The sequence below is a fragment of the Pelobates fuscus genome, chromosome 5, assembly GCF_036172605.1.
Source record: "Pelobates fuscus isolate aPelFus1 chromosome 5, aPelFus1.pri, whole genome shotgun sequence".
Taxonomy (NCBI): domain Eukaryota; kingdom Metazoa; phylum Chordata; class Amphibia; order Anura; family Pelobatidae; genus Pelobates; species Pelobates fuscus.
The window spans coordinates 131,297,172-131,314,510 of NC_086321.1; the positions used below are offsets into that span (position 1 = coordinate 131,297,172).

Genomic DNA, 17,339 nt, shown 5'->3' on the forward strand with positions numbered 1-17,339 from the left:
AAGTAATTTTTTTAATATCTCTTTATTATATATTTTTTTTGTTTGTACAAAACCAGTTAAAAAAAACGTAGATACAATATATATCCAATAAATCATGCAATTATGCATTTAACAAATATATTACATTTAACAATTCCAAAAATACAGCTCCCACAAAGTGCACATTATATGCTGCCCACCAGAACAAAAAACAATAGTAATATTGGCCGCATTGTGATGATTCTGCTTACCGGTATTTATGTGTTAATTAAGATAAGTTCTGAAACTTTTATTTCTCCTCATTAAAATACCTGTGAGATACAAACCGTGTGGGGGAGAGGTTTAACTTAAGCGTAGGAAAACTCAACCAAATGATGCTTGTGCCATCCCACAGTGGAATCATGGGATGTAGAGGTGCCACTTCTAATCTACACAGCCTCCTGCTGAAACAATGTCTGTCATACAAGTAAAGCCATTTTAAAAAGAGAAATATTAGAATTTATTTTAAACCTATATATTTGTTAGCCATTTGATTAAATGGCATTCTATACAGAGCCACTTTGTCATTCTGTTTTAGTGCTTATTAAATTAAAACTATAGTGTCAGGAATACAAACATGTTATAATTGTTTAGGTTACTGATTAATTGCAGTACAACGGTGTTTCATATTTACCTCCCCCCTCCCCCCTCCATGCTGTGCCAGTCTCACCTGACTGACCCTGCCTTTGTCAATTTTAATGATCTCAGCCAATCCAATACTTTCCCATAGGAAAGCATTTGGAGGCTATTGCGCGTGCACAGCAAAATACTGCTCTGCGCCAATCTGCATATTCTCATAGACATGCTTTGAATCAATGTTTCTCTTTGGGGAACGTTAAGCAGAGCGTGTTGACGCAGAATGTCTGTGCTGCACACTGTGCAGCACTGGATTAGCAAGCACCTCAAGTGGCAGTCTGAGTGACTGCCACCAGAGGTGTTCCTAGGCAGCAATGTAAACTCTCCCTTTTCTCTGAAAAGGCAGCATTTATAGTGCTCAGCCTGCAAGGGCAGACTATAGACACCAGAACCACTAAATTAAGCTGTAATGGTTCTGGTGACTATAATGTCCCTTTAATTTCTCAGACTCTTTTTGATAAGTGGCTGGCTTAGCATACTCAACACGTACCCAACTCATGTTTATAAAATATTTGTGTACAGAAAATTACAAAATGAGTTGATAAAATGTTTTAATACCAAGATTTGTGTTTTGCAGCATTAAAAAACATGTAAATTCTACTTTCCTGGCACTGGATCCCAATGTAACAGGAGTATTGAAAGGCATTTACCCTTTTGGCATAGACCCGGTAAGTAATTTTATAAAGTGTTACACTTTAGTTTCATATACACTGATCAGCCACAACATTAAACCCATCTGCCTAATATTGTGTAGGTCCCCCTCATGCTGCCAAAAATAGCACTGATGCTTCGAGGCATGGACTACAGAAGACCTCTGAACGTGTCCTGTGGTATCTGGCACCAAGACATTAGCAGCAGATTCTTTAAGTGCTGCAATGTGGAGTCCAATGCAACATCTTGGACTTTTTGTCATGTTCCTCAAACCATTCCTGAACAACTTTTTGCAGTGTGGCAGGGTGCATTATTCTGCTGAAAAAGGCTATTGCCATTAAGTGGTGTATATATTCTTCAACATTCTTTTGGTAGTTGTCAAAGTAACATCCTTATGAATGCCTGCACCCAAAGTTTGCTAGAAAACTTACTAATCAATGCATACCGGGAACACCCTCACAAGACTTGCTGTTTTGGAGATGCTCTGACCCAGTCGTCCAGCCATCACTATTTGTCCCTTGTCAAAGTCACTCAGATCTCTTGGTTTGCCCAAACAAGCATGTTAAAAAAGCAACTTTATAATGGCCATATAGCCTTTGTTTAAAATATGTACGAGGACAATGTATATATTTTATACACTGATCAGCCACAACATTACAAACACTGACAGGTGAAGGGAAAAACATTGATTATACTGTTACAATGGCACCTGTAATATATTACAGTCCTTGAAATCTGTGTGTTGGAAGCATGGCAGATGGACAAGTGAAAAGATCTGAGTGACTTTGACAAGAGCCAAATAGTTATGGTAAGTCGACTTGGTCAGAGCATCTCCAAAATGGCTAGTCTTGTAGGGTGTTCCCGGTGTGCATTGATTCGTACCTATAAAAATTCGTGCAAGGAAGGTCAACTGGGTCATGGGCTCTTAAGGAAAGTGGGGAACAGAGGCTAGCCCATCTGGTGCAATCACATAGAATAGCTACTGTAACTCAGATTGGTGAACCACTTAATGCTGGCCATGATAGAAAGGTGTCAGAACACACCGTGCATCACAGTTGCTGCATTGCTGCATATGAGGCTGTATAGTCGCAGAGTGACCAGAGTGCCCATAATGACCTCTGTCCACTGCCAAAAGTGCTTCCAATGGGGACATGAGCATCAGAACTGGACCATGGAGCAATTGAAGACAGTTGCCTGGTCTGATGAACCACGCTTTCTTTTAGGTCAGTTGGATGGCCTGATCGGTGTGATGATGTTTACCTGAGGTAGAGATGGCAGCAGGATGCACTATGAGAAGAAGACAGGCCGACAAACAGTGTTATGCTTTGGGCAATGTCTTGTTGGCAAACCTGGAGTCCACAATTTAATGTGGAGTTTACTTTGATATGTACCACCTACCTAGAGATTGTTGGAGAACACATACACCCCTTAATGGCAATAGTCAAGAGCACCAAATACATACATGTAGTGTTTGAGGAACATGACAAAAAGTTCAAGGTGTTGCCTTGGCCTCCAAATTCCCTAGATATCAATCTGATTGTTGGATGTGCTGGATAAACAGATCCGATCCATGGAGGCCCCACATCACAACCTGCATGATTTAACGTATCTTCTGCTAATGTCTTGGTGCCAGATACGATGGGACAAGTTCTGAGGATTTGTGAAGTCTGTCTATTAACGCATCAGAGCTGTTTTGACTGCATGAGAGGGACCTACATGATATTAGTCAGGTGGTTTTAATGTGGTGATTAATCCGTGTATAGGTTTCTATTGAATATACTGTATCTAGAAGTGTTTCTGTATCCAACTATTCATTTTAATATATTTCTCTCTTTTCCCAGATTTGGAATTTAGCCACAAACCGTCTCACATTTCTAAATTCATTTAAAATGAAGATGTCCATCATTCTTGGAGTGTCACACATGACATTTGGTGTAGTTCTGAGCGTCTTTAACTATTTGTAAGTGTAAAAGTAATGACTGGTTTCTGTAGGTGTTGTACCACATAGAACCGTAAAATCATTACAAAATCATTTAAAAAGTTAATTTTGAACATGGTATACCAAACGAAACTGCAATAATTTTGACTAACTAAATAGTACCCTCCCTCCTCGTTTAGAAGATTATTTCTGATTCTATTCATTCCTTTGTTGCATGTATACATATAATGTACATTTCTGGATAGGTCTTACACTTTTTTGTATGAATGTGACCGCATAGTCACTGCCAATGTTTAGGGTACGTTGATGACACTAATAGGGTTATTCACCAAAGTGAGAACAGTTTTAATTTACCGTATATACTCGAGTATAAGCAGAGTTTTTCAGCACATTTTTTGTGCTGAAAAACCCCACCTCAGCTTATACTCGAGTCAATAGTCTGTATTATGGCAATTTGCATTGCCATAATACAGACTGGGGCTGTGGGGGCTGCAGAGAGATGTTACTTACCTTTCCTGCAGCTCCTGTCAGCTCTCTCCTCCTCCGCCGGTCCGTTCAGCACCTCGGTCAGCTCCCAGTGTAAATCTCGCGAGAGCCGCGGCTCTCGCGAGATTTACACTGTGAGCTGACAGAAGAGCTGAATGGACCGGCGGAGGAGGAGAGAGCTGACAGGAGCTGCAGGAAAGGTAAGTAACATCTCTCTGCAGCCCCCACAGCCCCTCCTACACAGTGCCCATCCACTGGACCACCAGGGAAGGAGAGCCCCCCTCCCTGGCCAGCTAGCAAGCAGGGAGGGGGGACGAAAAAATGTATATATATTAATAATAATAAAAAAATAAAAATAAAAAAATAATAAAATACAAAATAACAATAATAATAAAAAAATGTAATGAAACAAAAACAAAATATTAAAATAATAATTAAAAAATAAAAATGCCCACCTCCCACCAAGGCTCTGCATTACACACACACATACACACACACTGCACTCATACACACACTGCATTCTCATACACACACTGCATTCTCATACACACACTGCATTCTCATACACACACACACACTGCATTCTCATATACACACACTGCATTCTCATACACACACTGCATTCATTATATACACACACTGTAAATAAATATTCAATTAATATAATTTTTTTAGGATCTAATTTTATTTAGAAATTTACCAGCAGCTGCTGCATTTCCCACCCTAGTCTTATACTCGAGTCAATAAGTTTTCCCAGTTTTTTGGGGTAAAATTAGGGGCCTCGGCTTATATTCGGGTCGGCTTATACTCGAGTATATACGGTAAAGTGAATTTCAAATTTAAGGCCAAAGCTGCTCAACAGGAGAAATTCTCCAAGTCATCCATGCTTTTAGTTCACCTACTCTAGTCTTAAATTTGAAATTTCCTTTGACTTGCTAGCAATTTTTATTTTAGTCAATAACCCTGTAAGTCAGGGCTCGACAAATCCCAGGTCGCCATGGGGGCAGTCGGCTCACGTAGAGCTTAGGGGGGGAGGCGGGCAGCCGGCATTCTATCTTATGGAAAACTGAGAGAAGGAGGCGGGCGTCTGAATAGTGCTGTCGGTGAGGGAGGGAGCAGTAATCTTCCTGCTCTGCTCCCTCGCGCGCCGTCCAGTGATGCTCGGGAGCCAGGTTATGATGTCACTCTGGCCCAGGCTCACTAAACGGCGCAAGAGGGAGGTGAGCAGGGAGATGACAGCAGCCCCACTGGACCCCAGAGACTCCTAGATTCCAAACAAATTTGTCAAGCCCTGCTGTAAGTGTCTTACACGAACAAGTCTTGTGCTTTGGTCATATCAAGGAATCTTGTGCTGCTGGTCTTTCCGAACACAAAGCTGGGGCTATTTCCTGATGTCTAACAAGTTTACTGCTGTTTACCATAGGGCAGCATTTAAGAAGTTCATGTTTTAGGGTATTTAGCTAGGTGCCTCAATCATTAGGCGTTAGAGCATTCTGTGTCTGTAGTTAGCCAAGCTGAGGCTTTGTTCAAGAGACATTTAGCATTCAAATCCGATTTAAATTTGTTTTGTTAATTTCTGGTTTTATATTAAATTGTATGTATTTTTAAAATATCGTTAATAAAATATATAGGTATGCTTTCTAGGAAGTTGTTTTGTTATTCTGACTTTTGTATTATTATTATTTGTTGCTAAGGCATAGCCCATATTAACACTAACCCTGCTCAGACAGGGTTATTTGCTAAAGTGAGAATTCAAAGGAACTTTCAAATTTTAGGCAAAAGTATGAAATGAAACACAGCTTCCTGAGAATATTTTTCCAGTTCAGCTATTTTGACCTAAAATTGGAAATTTACTTTGAATTCTAACTTAAGTTAAGAAACCAAAGAGAGTTTAAACCAAAACCGAAGTCAAAATTAAAAAGACACTCTAAGCAACATAACCATTGCAGCATGCTGTAGTAGTTATGGTGCCAGAAATACCCTGTTGCTAGAACTGCTTCCGGTCTGAGTTATATGGTACAGTGGAATTTGAAACTTCCAAGACGAGACACTTCCACTTCACCATATAAAACGTTTGGGAGCTTTGGTGTAGTTTGAACTTATAACTGGCACCATAACCACTATTTAAGTTCCAGTGTTATGGTTGCCCCTTTTAAGCATAATGCCACACTGATGGAGGGAAAAAAAAATCAACCTTTGCTTTTTCTTTTTTTATTTCCTAGGCACTTCAAGAAAACATTTAATATATTTCTGGTGTTTATTCCGGAGTTCATCTTCTTGGTTTTTATCTTTGGCTACCTGGTGTTCATGATTGTGTACAAGTGGCTTGCATGGTCTGCAGAGTACTCCAAGGATGCTCCCAGTGTACTTCTCCACTTCATACACATGTTCATGTTTGCAACCGATAAGAATAATCTTCCTCTGTATAAGTCTCAGGTTGGTATTTTCACATGGGTAACTAAAGGCTAAATGTGTCTCTAAATAGGGATTTCAGGTAATGGATGAATTTAAATGGATTATTTTAAACCTCAAACTCTGGAATCTTCAACGGCCCTTTAATACTTGAAGTATTATCTACAGAAACCACCATTGCAATTTAGGGGAATTTTTGTCGATAAATCATTTAAAAAGTTTTTCTAACAGATTGTGAAAAGCTTATCCAAATGAAATAAATTGAAGCATTAGTATTTTGTGAATATAATTATCTTTTATTTCTGAAGCTTGGCTATTCTAGTTTTTCTAGTTTTTTTTTTTTTTTCACGCAACAATTATCGATGCAATCACACACTTTTTTTTTTATACTGGTAATATGGCAAAGTCAGGAAATGTTGAAATGGGCAGAAACCGTTATTTTATCAAACTTGATAGGACAGTATTGCGCATTTAAATTGGCTCTGCAAAATATGTAAAGACCCCCGATGATGACTTTGCTGCTTGCAGTGAGGTGGCAGAGGAAGAGATGCATCTGACTTACCATAGCCTGCCGCCGTCGCCATTTTCTTCTGTGGGATCCTCTTCAGGCTCTAGCTCTTCATCTGTCAGGAGCCCACGTCAGGAGCCCACGTCAGGGTTGTGCACTTGTGTATGCATGAGATTACAACACGGATGTCTATAGAGGAGACAAAGACTTTACCCACTGAGCTGTCACTAGTAAAGGATGAGGTCTTGACAAAGCTCAACAGCGATACCTCTGCCTTTTTGTCAAATGTAGGAAAATATAAGACAGTCCTTACTTGATATCCTTTGATTGAGTTGGAATTCCAGTGAGTATTTTGAGGGATTTATGGATTGCATCACATGTTTAAGGTCACAGAAATCCTAGTGAATTGATAATGGGCAATGTGTACTGCTATCTTATCATTTCCATAAGGACATTATAGTGTGTGTTTCTTTAAGATGACCTTTTAGATGTTGTGCAAATGTGTATTTATGTTGTTGGTTTTCCTACTTTAGAATGGTTAGGTAATCTTGCTTCTATATTTTATGCCATGAAGTCAGGGCATTTGTAATGTTCTTTCTGCTGATGAGCTAAAATGTAAAAATATTTTGGGATATTGGTTATTTGTTAAGAGCCCTTTTGAGGTGTTCTTTTCACAAAGTGTCTGATGTTCCTGTTAAAGTGGCACTGCATCACATTATATTGATGAATATCTGATATGCACTTGTAATTTCCCTTTACGCAAAATATTGCTTGAATGTATAGACTAAACCAAGTGCTTGTTAAGGTTTGAGAATTTGTACAAAGATAAAAAGAGAATGGTTTTCAAAAGATATCAATAATATATGAATAATTAGTTATGCTAGTTCTATGTTAATTGCTTTATAAGGGTTTGGGGAGTGTCTTTTGTTTTGATTGTATTTTTCTCGTAGTTGCAGTAGGGGATGTTTTTGTTTTATATTTGTATGTGTCTTTAATGATTTATGATTTTTCTATGCTTTCCTTTTAGTTTGGCATTCAAGTGTTCCTGATGGTCATAGTATTTCTGTGCGTTCCAGTCCTGCTCTTTGGGAAACCCATGTATCTCTACTGGCAGCACCATGGAGGCCAAACATTTGCCAGTTACAGAGTAAGTGTTAAAGTAGTGGAAATGCTTGAGCTTCCTTCTGTTTTGCTGGAATCATCTTATACATGATCTTTTCTGCAGAAAGGCTACCAATTGGTGCGTCATGGAAGTGAGGAGGAGCTATCTTTGCTGAGGTCTCATGATTTGGAAGAAGGAGAGGATCATACAAATAGTGAAAGTCAACATGAACAAAGCAAAGAGACGGTGAGGTTTGGAGACAAGACTTGTGCTGCCTATACTTTGGCCATGTGCATTTGCCTAGAGCCCAGGAGCTGCAGTTCTATGTATATGTATATGTGTATATGTATATATTATATATTCTAAGCTGGGGTTCTTCATGGCATAATACTGCCATTCTATAAAGGTTAATCCAGTTCAGTTCACACAGACAGTGTGGATAACTTCAAATCTTGCTTCTTTTCCTTTTATTTTGTTCCGTTTTCTTTTCCACTTTGTATTTGACTTTAATAATGTCATGATTCTGTAAGCCCCTTTTATTAAAATAATGGCTTATTTTTGACCATATACTTGGCATGGTCTGCATTCTCCAATACATATGCATCTTTTTCTTTACACCATTTATAAATCAATATTTCAGAATCAAGAGCATCTCCTTAAGCAATTTATAGAGAACACTACTAAAATTGAACATAATAAATAATATAAAGCAAAACAAAAAGAAAACTGAAAAAAATATTCTTGTTCCAAGAAGTGGGTGACAATGGGAAATATTACCTGAAAGTTGAAAAAACAGTGCCAATAGTAGATAAACAGTGTGTGTGTTTGTGTTTGTGTGTATATATATATATGTGTGTGTGTGTATATATATATATATATATATATATATATATATATAACCATCCCCCCATGTTTCCTATATATATATATATATATATATATATATATATATATATATATATATATATGTATGTATGTGTGTGTGTGTGTGTGTGTGTGTGTGTATGTATGTGTGTATATATATATTATATATATATGTGTGTGTATGTATGTGTGTATATATATATAAATATAGAAAATAATTTTGCACTCCATGTAATAGATAAGGTACTTGCCCGGTGCTTATCAAGCAAAATGTAGATCAGGATCAAAAGGATAGCACTCTCAGGACTCAGAAGTAAAATTTTACTTTTAATTATTTCAAAGTAAAAAATCGACGTTTCAGTCTGTTATTCACAGACTTTCATCAGGATTAATGCAAACAATGCCAAATACACACTTATATACAAAAATAAGAACAAGCAATTAACTTACCCACCACCGGAATAAACTCCTACTCCCTGTCAGCCCGGCCCAGGAATCACGCGGGTTCCGCCGTCAGTCACGTGTGTCACGTGTGCGTGCGTGACGTCATCACGTGGCGTCGGCGTCATTACCACGTCACGTGATCGGCCGGAATGCAGCCTCATTGGGAGAATGTTGCCATGCGACCAGAGTGTCCATGGCAACTAAAATAACATAAAACCAAAGTATACACAGCTCGGGGGAATCCACCATAATGTATATAATGGGTATAGCCCAAGGAATATGCCCAGTCTAATACACTATTAGATATGCATAGAATATACAACCCTTAATATAGTGAATATTGATGGTATAACCTCAAAACAATACATAGGATATATAAATGGTGTCAAAATACAGAGGCAGAGCAGGCATATAAATCAATCTAGTGAAGAAGCAGAACAGGCATATTAATCAATACAGTAAGAAACTCATGACAAAAGCGGATAATAGATTATATACAGAAAAAAAGAAGAATGTCATAAGAAAAAGTCTAGGCATTGCACAAAAAGCTAATATTGCCAAATTTGATCAATAGATAATTAATGTGTCTTGTATCAAAAGTTATGTGGGCAAAATTTGAGAAGGAACACTATCGCAACCCAGGATATATCTCAAATGGTCAGTTAAAGAGTAAAGTAGGCAGAGTATATGGGTATGTGCCTATCCCACAGGGTGGGCATCATTACCCGTACTCCATACCATCCGGTAAACAGAATATACTTAGAGATAAAAATAAATGACTCTTAGTATTGAATGTCTTAACATTAAATGCAACTACTCAGTGAGCACACAGAGTCCTACGTATACGATAAAGAACTCCATTAAAGACAGGGAAGATACCAATCCCCCACCCTAAGACTGATACAGTATACAACCCTGGTCCATACACGGACCTAACAGAGAATCAAGTAGTCCCCTAATCTGCAGAGTGATAGGGGTGTATGCCTATCCCCCAGGGTGGGCATCGCTGTCCCCACTTCGCAGCATCAGGACAAATGGGTGTACACAAAGACCAAGAAAAATATATATCTTAAAAATACAACCATCAATGTGACGAACTAATATCCTAGGAGGTACACAAAAATACTTAAGTATACAGGAAGGAGCTATATCGAAAATAGGGTATGTGCTACAATAGTACCCTCAGATAGCATAATGCCTTTATGTGGACCATGCATGCACCCTCTGCAACACAATATGCTGAGCCATAGAGATGGTACCTAAACCCGCCGGATGGGTACCAAGCTCCCACTACAGCCAGTGTCAGGGTGGACAAGTTCATAGAAAAGCAGACAGCGAATACTTCTCATTCAATCCATACGGGTGGACGGTTTGTAGTGTCCTGATCCAATATAGCTCTCTCTGCAAGAGCATCTTTTTGCGATCACCGCCCCTTCTAGGCATGGGAACATGATCGATGGCCATCAATTTCATGGATGGAAGAGTGTGTCCTAGTTCAAGGAAGTGTTTGGCTACTGGTAGTTCAGATTTGTTATCCCTGTATGCCGTCCTGATGCTCGACCTGTGATTACGGATTCTTTCTCTCAAAGGTAGATCGTTTTTTCCGATGTAGGTTAACCCGCAGGGACACATCAATTTGTAGACCACAAAGTCACTTGTGCACGTTAGACGATGCTGTACGATAACTAGTGCCTGTGTGTGGATGGGTGAATGTTTTACCTGGGATCATGTGTCCACAGGTTACACATCCAAGGCAACGGTAACAACCCAAGTTCTGCGCCGTTCTTTCCTTCAGGTAACAATGTATAGGGTCTGTCTTTACTAGTAGATCCCTCAGGTTTTTATTTCTTTTGTAACAAATCATGGGTGGTTGTTGGAAAATGGCCGGTAGAGTGATATCATTTTTTAGTACTCTCCAGTTGTCGTGGATAATGTCCCTAAACTTTAGCGATGATGTGGTATATGTTGTAGGGAAGACCAATCTCTTGGGCTGTACCGTAGATGATACAGTGTCGGTGGTTGTAAGGCATCTGTTGAGAATGTGTGTGTGTGTATATATATATTTATAGTTGCAAGAAAACGTATGTGAATCCTCTGGAATGATATGGATTTCTGCACAAATTGGTCATAAAATGTGATCTGATCATCATCTAAGTCACAACAATAGACAATCACAGTCTGCTTAAACTAATAACAAACAAAGAATGAAATGTTGCCATGTTTTTATTGAACACACCATGTAAACATTCACATTTTATGACCAATTTGTGCAGACATCCATATCATTCCAAAGGGTTCACATACTTTTTCTTGCAACTGTATATTTGATAACATATATAGGAAAAATATGTGATCTAATATATGTATTACAGTCCAAAGTCTGTGAGTTTGGCATTAGTCCAAATAGTAGCCCCATAAATCTTGGCAAATTTCTTACAGTAGATACTAATGTAACAATTAAAATACCCAATTGCACAATTATCTAGAGCTCTTAAAGCTAAAAATAGAGACTACATAGAAACCCCCAATATATACTGTCAGCATAGACCATGTACATCTGTCTGCGTCTATACAACTGGAGATCAAAGGCTTGTGTTCAATAGTTTGTTGGATCTAAATAGAAAAATAAAACAGATCCACAGTACTCACTGATAAAAATAAATAGATTAAAAAATAGTTTATTCAAGAAACGTTAAAACCACTCATAGAATCGAGGATATTAAGTTTGCATGTTGGTGGTCCTAAACTGCACCTGCAAACTGACATAAAAATACTTTTCTCTTTGTGCTGGCTTCGAGGTGAAGATACTTGTTACATAGGTGGAGATCAGGTTACATACTTTAAAATGAATTAGTAAAGCAGGTATCCTTGAGGATGTTGCCTACTTTTAAAAAAATAATTTAAAAAATCTGTTTTTATTAATTTGCCATCTTTTCTCTTTATCCAGGTTTTAAGTGCCTAAAGCTTGGGCAATGAAGTGTCCTGATTGTGTTCCACCAACATCCCAAAAATTAATATACTGCCTCTAATTTTATATAAAATCATATGTTTAGCAGAGTAATGTTGTCTTTTATTGAGATTCAGAATGTTTCAAAGTAAGCTTTTAATTCTGGATTATTTTTTGCAGTTTGATTTTGCTGATATATTTATGCACCAGTGCATCCACACCATTGAATATTGTCTGGGATGCGTATCCAATACTGCTTCCTACCTTCGCCTCTGGGCATTAAGTTTGGCTCATGCACGTAAGTGGGACCTTTCTGTTTTTCCTGGGCAAACATGCATGAATATTTCTAGGCAAGAATATCTTGGCTTGGTAAGCAGGTGGATGTTCAGGTAGATAAAAGAAAAAATGAGGGAAGATTGCTTGAGCAAATAGTCACTCCCGGTTTCTTAATGATTTATTTTCTTGTTTTTATTTTGATGTTCTGCCCAATTGTCCAGGTTTTTATCTTCGATTACAACTTTATTCCAGAAGCACTTTTAATGCTTAATTACCTATAATAAGTATTTTTTAACGAATGGTAAAACCTCCAAATCCGTCACCCATCAGCTCTACCCAACTACTTCTGTTGCAGTTCGAGACTTGGATCAGGTAGCCTTGGACAAGGAGTTACGTATCTTTTTCATTCCATGTTGGGAAATAAGGAGTTACTGGTAGGCTGAGTGTTAGCAGACCCTGCCAGGATATCAGCTGAAACCAGTCCAAGGCTTCTTGATTCAAGCCTTGGAGTGCAATAGAAGCAACTGAGCAGAGCTGGCGAATTCCGGATTACAAGACTTTGGGCTTTTATCTTCAGTAATGGTTTAACCCCTTGTTGTAAGCTGGTGACTCCTCGCACATTAGCACCTTCATTGCTATTAAGTTGTTATGATGCCCGGAGTGTGCCTTTAAAGGTACCTTTCAATCCAGTTTGTTAGGGCAGCAGTTTGTTCTTCTGTATGTCTAATTTCCTCAAGCCTAGACAATCAACTTTTGGAATATAGGAGACATGTGGCACCTGCAAAAGGCAATGATCAGGAATTGAGTAAGTGCTTAGATAGTATTTGGTTTTTAGATTTATATTTTTCTTTTTAAATTGAAAGTGAGGGAACTTAGAACAGTGTTGTAGTATAGCTGATGGTTGAAATGAGACCATTTCATCAGCCAATATGTTGATAGTATTGTACACTTTGCACCAGTGGGCTAGCATCCTCATGTGATTTCATTTCCTGATTTTTAGAGCTCTCGGAAGTCCTGTGGTCAATGGTAATGAGAATGGGACTGAAGGTGGCTCCCGATGTTGGCGTCTTCCTACTAATGCCAGCTGTGGCAGTATTTGCCACATTGACAATATTTATCCTTCTTGTCATGGAAGGCATCTCTGCATTCTTGCATGCCCTCCGATTGCATTGGTAAGTAGCTCTGCTTCAAATTTCATATATATTTCAAAAGCTTTTTGTTTATTCCTGTTCATAAGTATATTTGAATCTGTTTTATCTTTTCTATGGTTGTTACAATAAATTTACTTTTTTCTTTTAACAGGGTGGAATTTCAAAAAAAGTTCTATTCTGGAGATGGATACAAATTTACCCCATTTTCCTTCCATGACATGTGCTTATCCCTTGAGAGAGAGCATGCTCTGTAGATTATTAAGGGGGCACTTACACACCCAACCTTGGGGTACACTGTTGAGGCACTTTAGTTTGTTTTGGAAATAGATTTGTTTATTTTTTACAAAATCAATTAAAATATAACTTGGCCAATGATAGAATTACAGACTCCGAAACATTCCGTTGACGACCTGCATTAATTGTACATCTGTAATGGAGTTGTTCTAGCACTAAAGTAGATATACACACTCTGTGGTCTGGTGGTGTAGTAAGTGAGCTTCATTCAAGGCACTATAGAACTTTCCTATCGGTTCTATCTATTGGCGCACTTCACTGTTACCAACAGAAGGTGCAGGCGCTAGGACACGATGTCCTTTGTCTCATGTAGTGTTTGTGAGAGCAGAAGGGAGACTCCTTGGCTTACTAGACCACAATGCATGCATGTATGATGTTAAATGGCGTATAGTATATAACTAGTCTATCACAACTTCATTACAAAACACGCTCTTGCCCACAGGGAGAATTTTAAGTAGTCAATACAAAAAAAGACTGTTCATTCTGACCATGTTACCTCATATGTAAGCTATACTGGGTTATTTACTAAAGTGAGAATTCAGAGTGATTTCAAACGTAAGGTCAACATTTCCATACTGAAAGCATAGCTGACAGAGTATGTTTCCAGTTCTGCTATTTGTACCTTAGATATGAAATTCGCTTTAAGTTCTCACTATAGTGATTTAACCCTGTGTAGTCTTCCAATTATCAGTATTTTCATAGGCTGAAGAAACACCCTTCTTTCAGTTATATACGTGAGAATATATCTGCGTGTATTTTGCTTTAATGTTCTGTAAACCTTTTCTTAACACTGTTTGGATGGCATGTTCTGTTTAATTTGTACACACTGTGCCAAATATCTGTTCACAGTTCTAACAATATTCACAGATCTAAACCTAGAAATAATAAGCTACATCTACTGTGAGCAGCAATACACAATGTATGTGTAAATTCATACAATGTATACACTCATTTGACTGACAAAAATTAAAATTCCAGCGTTCTGCTTCTAAATAAAAAGATAAAGGATTATTTTTTATCACAGACCGTTTTCTCATAAATAAGCGTTCTGGAAGCAGTTTACGCTTCCGTTATATTTTTATTTATTTTTTTTAAACTTTTTTTTCCAAGATAAAACACAAGATCTTCAATTAGTTTAGATTAAAATGAGCACTTTTAATCTTCATTTCAAGCATTAAAAAAAAAAAACAATCATAAAAACCAATAAGTGAAAGAAATGTGTTTTCCATTAGTGGAGTGGGATGGTTCATATTAATGTTTATTATATTTAAATTCTTAAAAATTGTAAGACGGTTGTACAGTGAAATGTAACTGGGATGCGCGTGGGAGAAATAGATTTTATATATTTGTAAAGTTGTACATATCTGAAAACATTTGCTTCTGTTACTGTATTACACCATACAGAAATTCAAACGTGACTACTATTTTTTCTGAAAGAAAGTATAGAATATTTTTTACAATCTTCATTTGAAGAGTAAGCCAGCGTAATATTGTCACCTCAAAACTATTTAATATAATCCTTTCATCAAATTTTGAAAGAAAATAGATCTGGTTTTTAAATTAAGTATATGGAATAAAAAAATTATATAATCATTCAGTCATATATTTGCACCTTGGGTTGGGCAGTGTTTGAATGTTATAGTTAGTCGGTTTGACGATAGTTATTTGGTCTCACTGCACAGGGAATGAAGCGGTGAAGACCACAGAGAGTATATAGAGGTTTTCAAACACTGTCTGATTCACAGTGCATGTCTAAGGCTGGATGATCCTATCATATACTAAAAAGGTAGGGATAATTTTTTCACATACACTTCATTTGCAAAAGAAAAAATACTATTTCCTTTCAAAACTCAATGATGGGATTCTTATATTAAAAAAAATAGTTTTAAGGCGACGGGTGTCATTTTAAGGGAACACTCCATTTAAAAAATTTAGCAGATATACCCCCAAATTAAACCTGTAATCATTTTGCATGTTTTCTTTGGGGGTATGTGGAAAAATTTGCTTGCAATAGCTGCCGATCTAGTATCTGCAGTTTCTGCAAGTCCTCCTCTTCTTCCATGCCATAAGCTTCCTCTCCTGTGCTGGGGAATAACCACTGAGAAGCCTTTTGGACCACACATGCGTGTGTGTTGCAGCGTATTTATAAGTCATCTTCGAAAGCTTTATATGTTTGTAGTGTTTCTAAAATTGACACAATGCACCATAACCACTCGTTGTGGCTGTGATTCAGTATAGCTTTGGGTGCTGTGGCTTTGTTTTCTGTTAAATCATTTGAAAGCTTTGCTAAAAAGTAGTAATCAAAGCCCAACCTCTCTAAAACTGCTTAGATAATGTGAAAGTTAAATTACTCTGTCATCCTTCCAACCTTGAATGGCTATGTTAGGCCAGGGACAGCACCCAGAGACTCACTGGACAATATTTTACGGTGTGAACAGTAATGGTTACGTTGCTTAGTTTGCCCATTTAAACATTTTTACAAAGTGATACCACAGTTTAAATGCATCTACAACTGACATTCAAATCAAAAAGTAATGAGTTTTTTTTAAAGTTGCAATTGTTTTGTTGCAGGCAAAAAGTAGGGATTTCAAATGTTAATGTAAACCAAATGTTCAAATAAATTCTAAACCATTTCCTTGTCTCTTCTTATTAACCCCTTGAGGACGAAGGTAATTGTCCAAGTTCTGAACCAGTTTAAGTTTCACTAAGGTGAAAATTTAAAGCGAATTTCAAATTTAAGGTGAAAATAGTTGAACCGGAAAAATTCTCCAAATCAGCTATGCTTCCATTTTGTCTATATAGGCCTCAAAGAGTTTGAAATTAACTTTAACTTCTCACTGTAGTGAATAACCTTTCTACAATATAAGCCAAGTGTTTGTTCCATGATAATTCAGGGGTTTCTCTTTAAGAACACCCATATATATATATTAAAGGGACAGAAAAGGTTATCTTTTAATATCCTATATGTATACCTAACACAACATTAAGTAGGGGGGGGGGAATCTTAATTTTGCTTATACTTTTTACACATTAAGTGTAACTAAAGCAGAAACTCAAGAGATTCACGCGTTAGTACTGATTGTTAAATTTCTCATATGTCTAGGATCTTAATTAAAAGGACACTATACTGTATTCACCAAAACAACTTTAGCTTAATTAAGCTGTTTTTGTGTACAGATCATGCCTCTGAACTTTCACTGCTCAATTCACTGCCGTTTAGGAGTTAAATCACTTTTGTTTGTTTGTTTGCGCAGCCCTAGCCACACATTCCTTGACTGTGACTCACAGCCTGCATGTAAACAAAATGGTTGCATTTTCAATCACATGTAAAAAATTTTTAAACGTTTTTATCTCCTGATCTGTAAAAAATGAGGCATTCTAAACTAAACAGAATTTTCAATAAAGGAAGTGTAAACATAAAAAGACTCTTTACAGGAAGTGTTTAGAAATGCTGTGTAATTCACTTGCAGGGAGATTTCCCTAGGGCTGCATAAACAAAGCGATTTTAACTCTTAAATGGCAGAGAATTGAGCAGTGAGACTGCAGGGGCATGATCTATACACCAAAACTGCTTCATTAAGCTAAAGTTGTTTTTGTGACTATAGTGTCCG

The 17,339-nt window shown here is 37.5% G+C and overlaps 1 protein-coding gene across 3 annotated transcripts in view; it reads left to right on the forward strand.

Moving 5' to 3' along the window:
- The window catches only part of ATP6V0A2 (ATPase H+ transporting V0 subunit a2), a 51,523-nt gene extending 36,755 nt beyond the window's left edge, over positions 1-14,768 (forward strand). For all 3 annotated transcript variants that reach the window (XM_063454311.1, XM_063454312.1, XM_063454313.1), the window contains 8 exons: positions 1,232-1,322; positions 3,147-3,265; positions 5,953-6,166; positions 7,678-7,797; positions 7,876-7,998; positions 12,188-12,305; positions 13,284-13,455; positions 13,586-14,768. In XM_063454311.1, the coding sequence (XP_063310381.1) occupies positions 1,232-1,322; positions 3,147-3,265; positions 5,953-6,166; positions 7,678-7,797; positions 7,876-7,998; positions 12,188-12,305; positions 13,284-13,455; positions 13,586-13,688 (1,060 nt within the window). In that variant the 3' untranslated portion in view covers positions 13,689-14,768. The remainder of the gene's footprint in view (positions 1-1,231; positions 1,323-3,146; positions 3,266-5,952; positions 6,167-7,677; positions 7,798-7,875; positions 7,999-12,187; positions 12,306-13,283; positions 13,456-13,585) is intronic.
- The last annotated feature ends 2,571 nt before the right edge of the window (positions 14,769-17,339 follow it).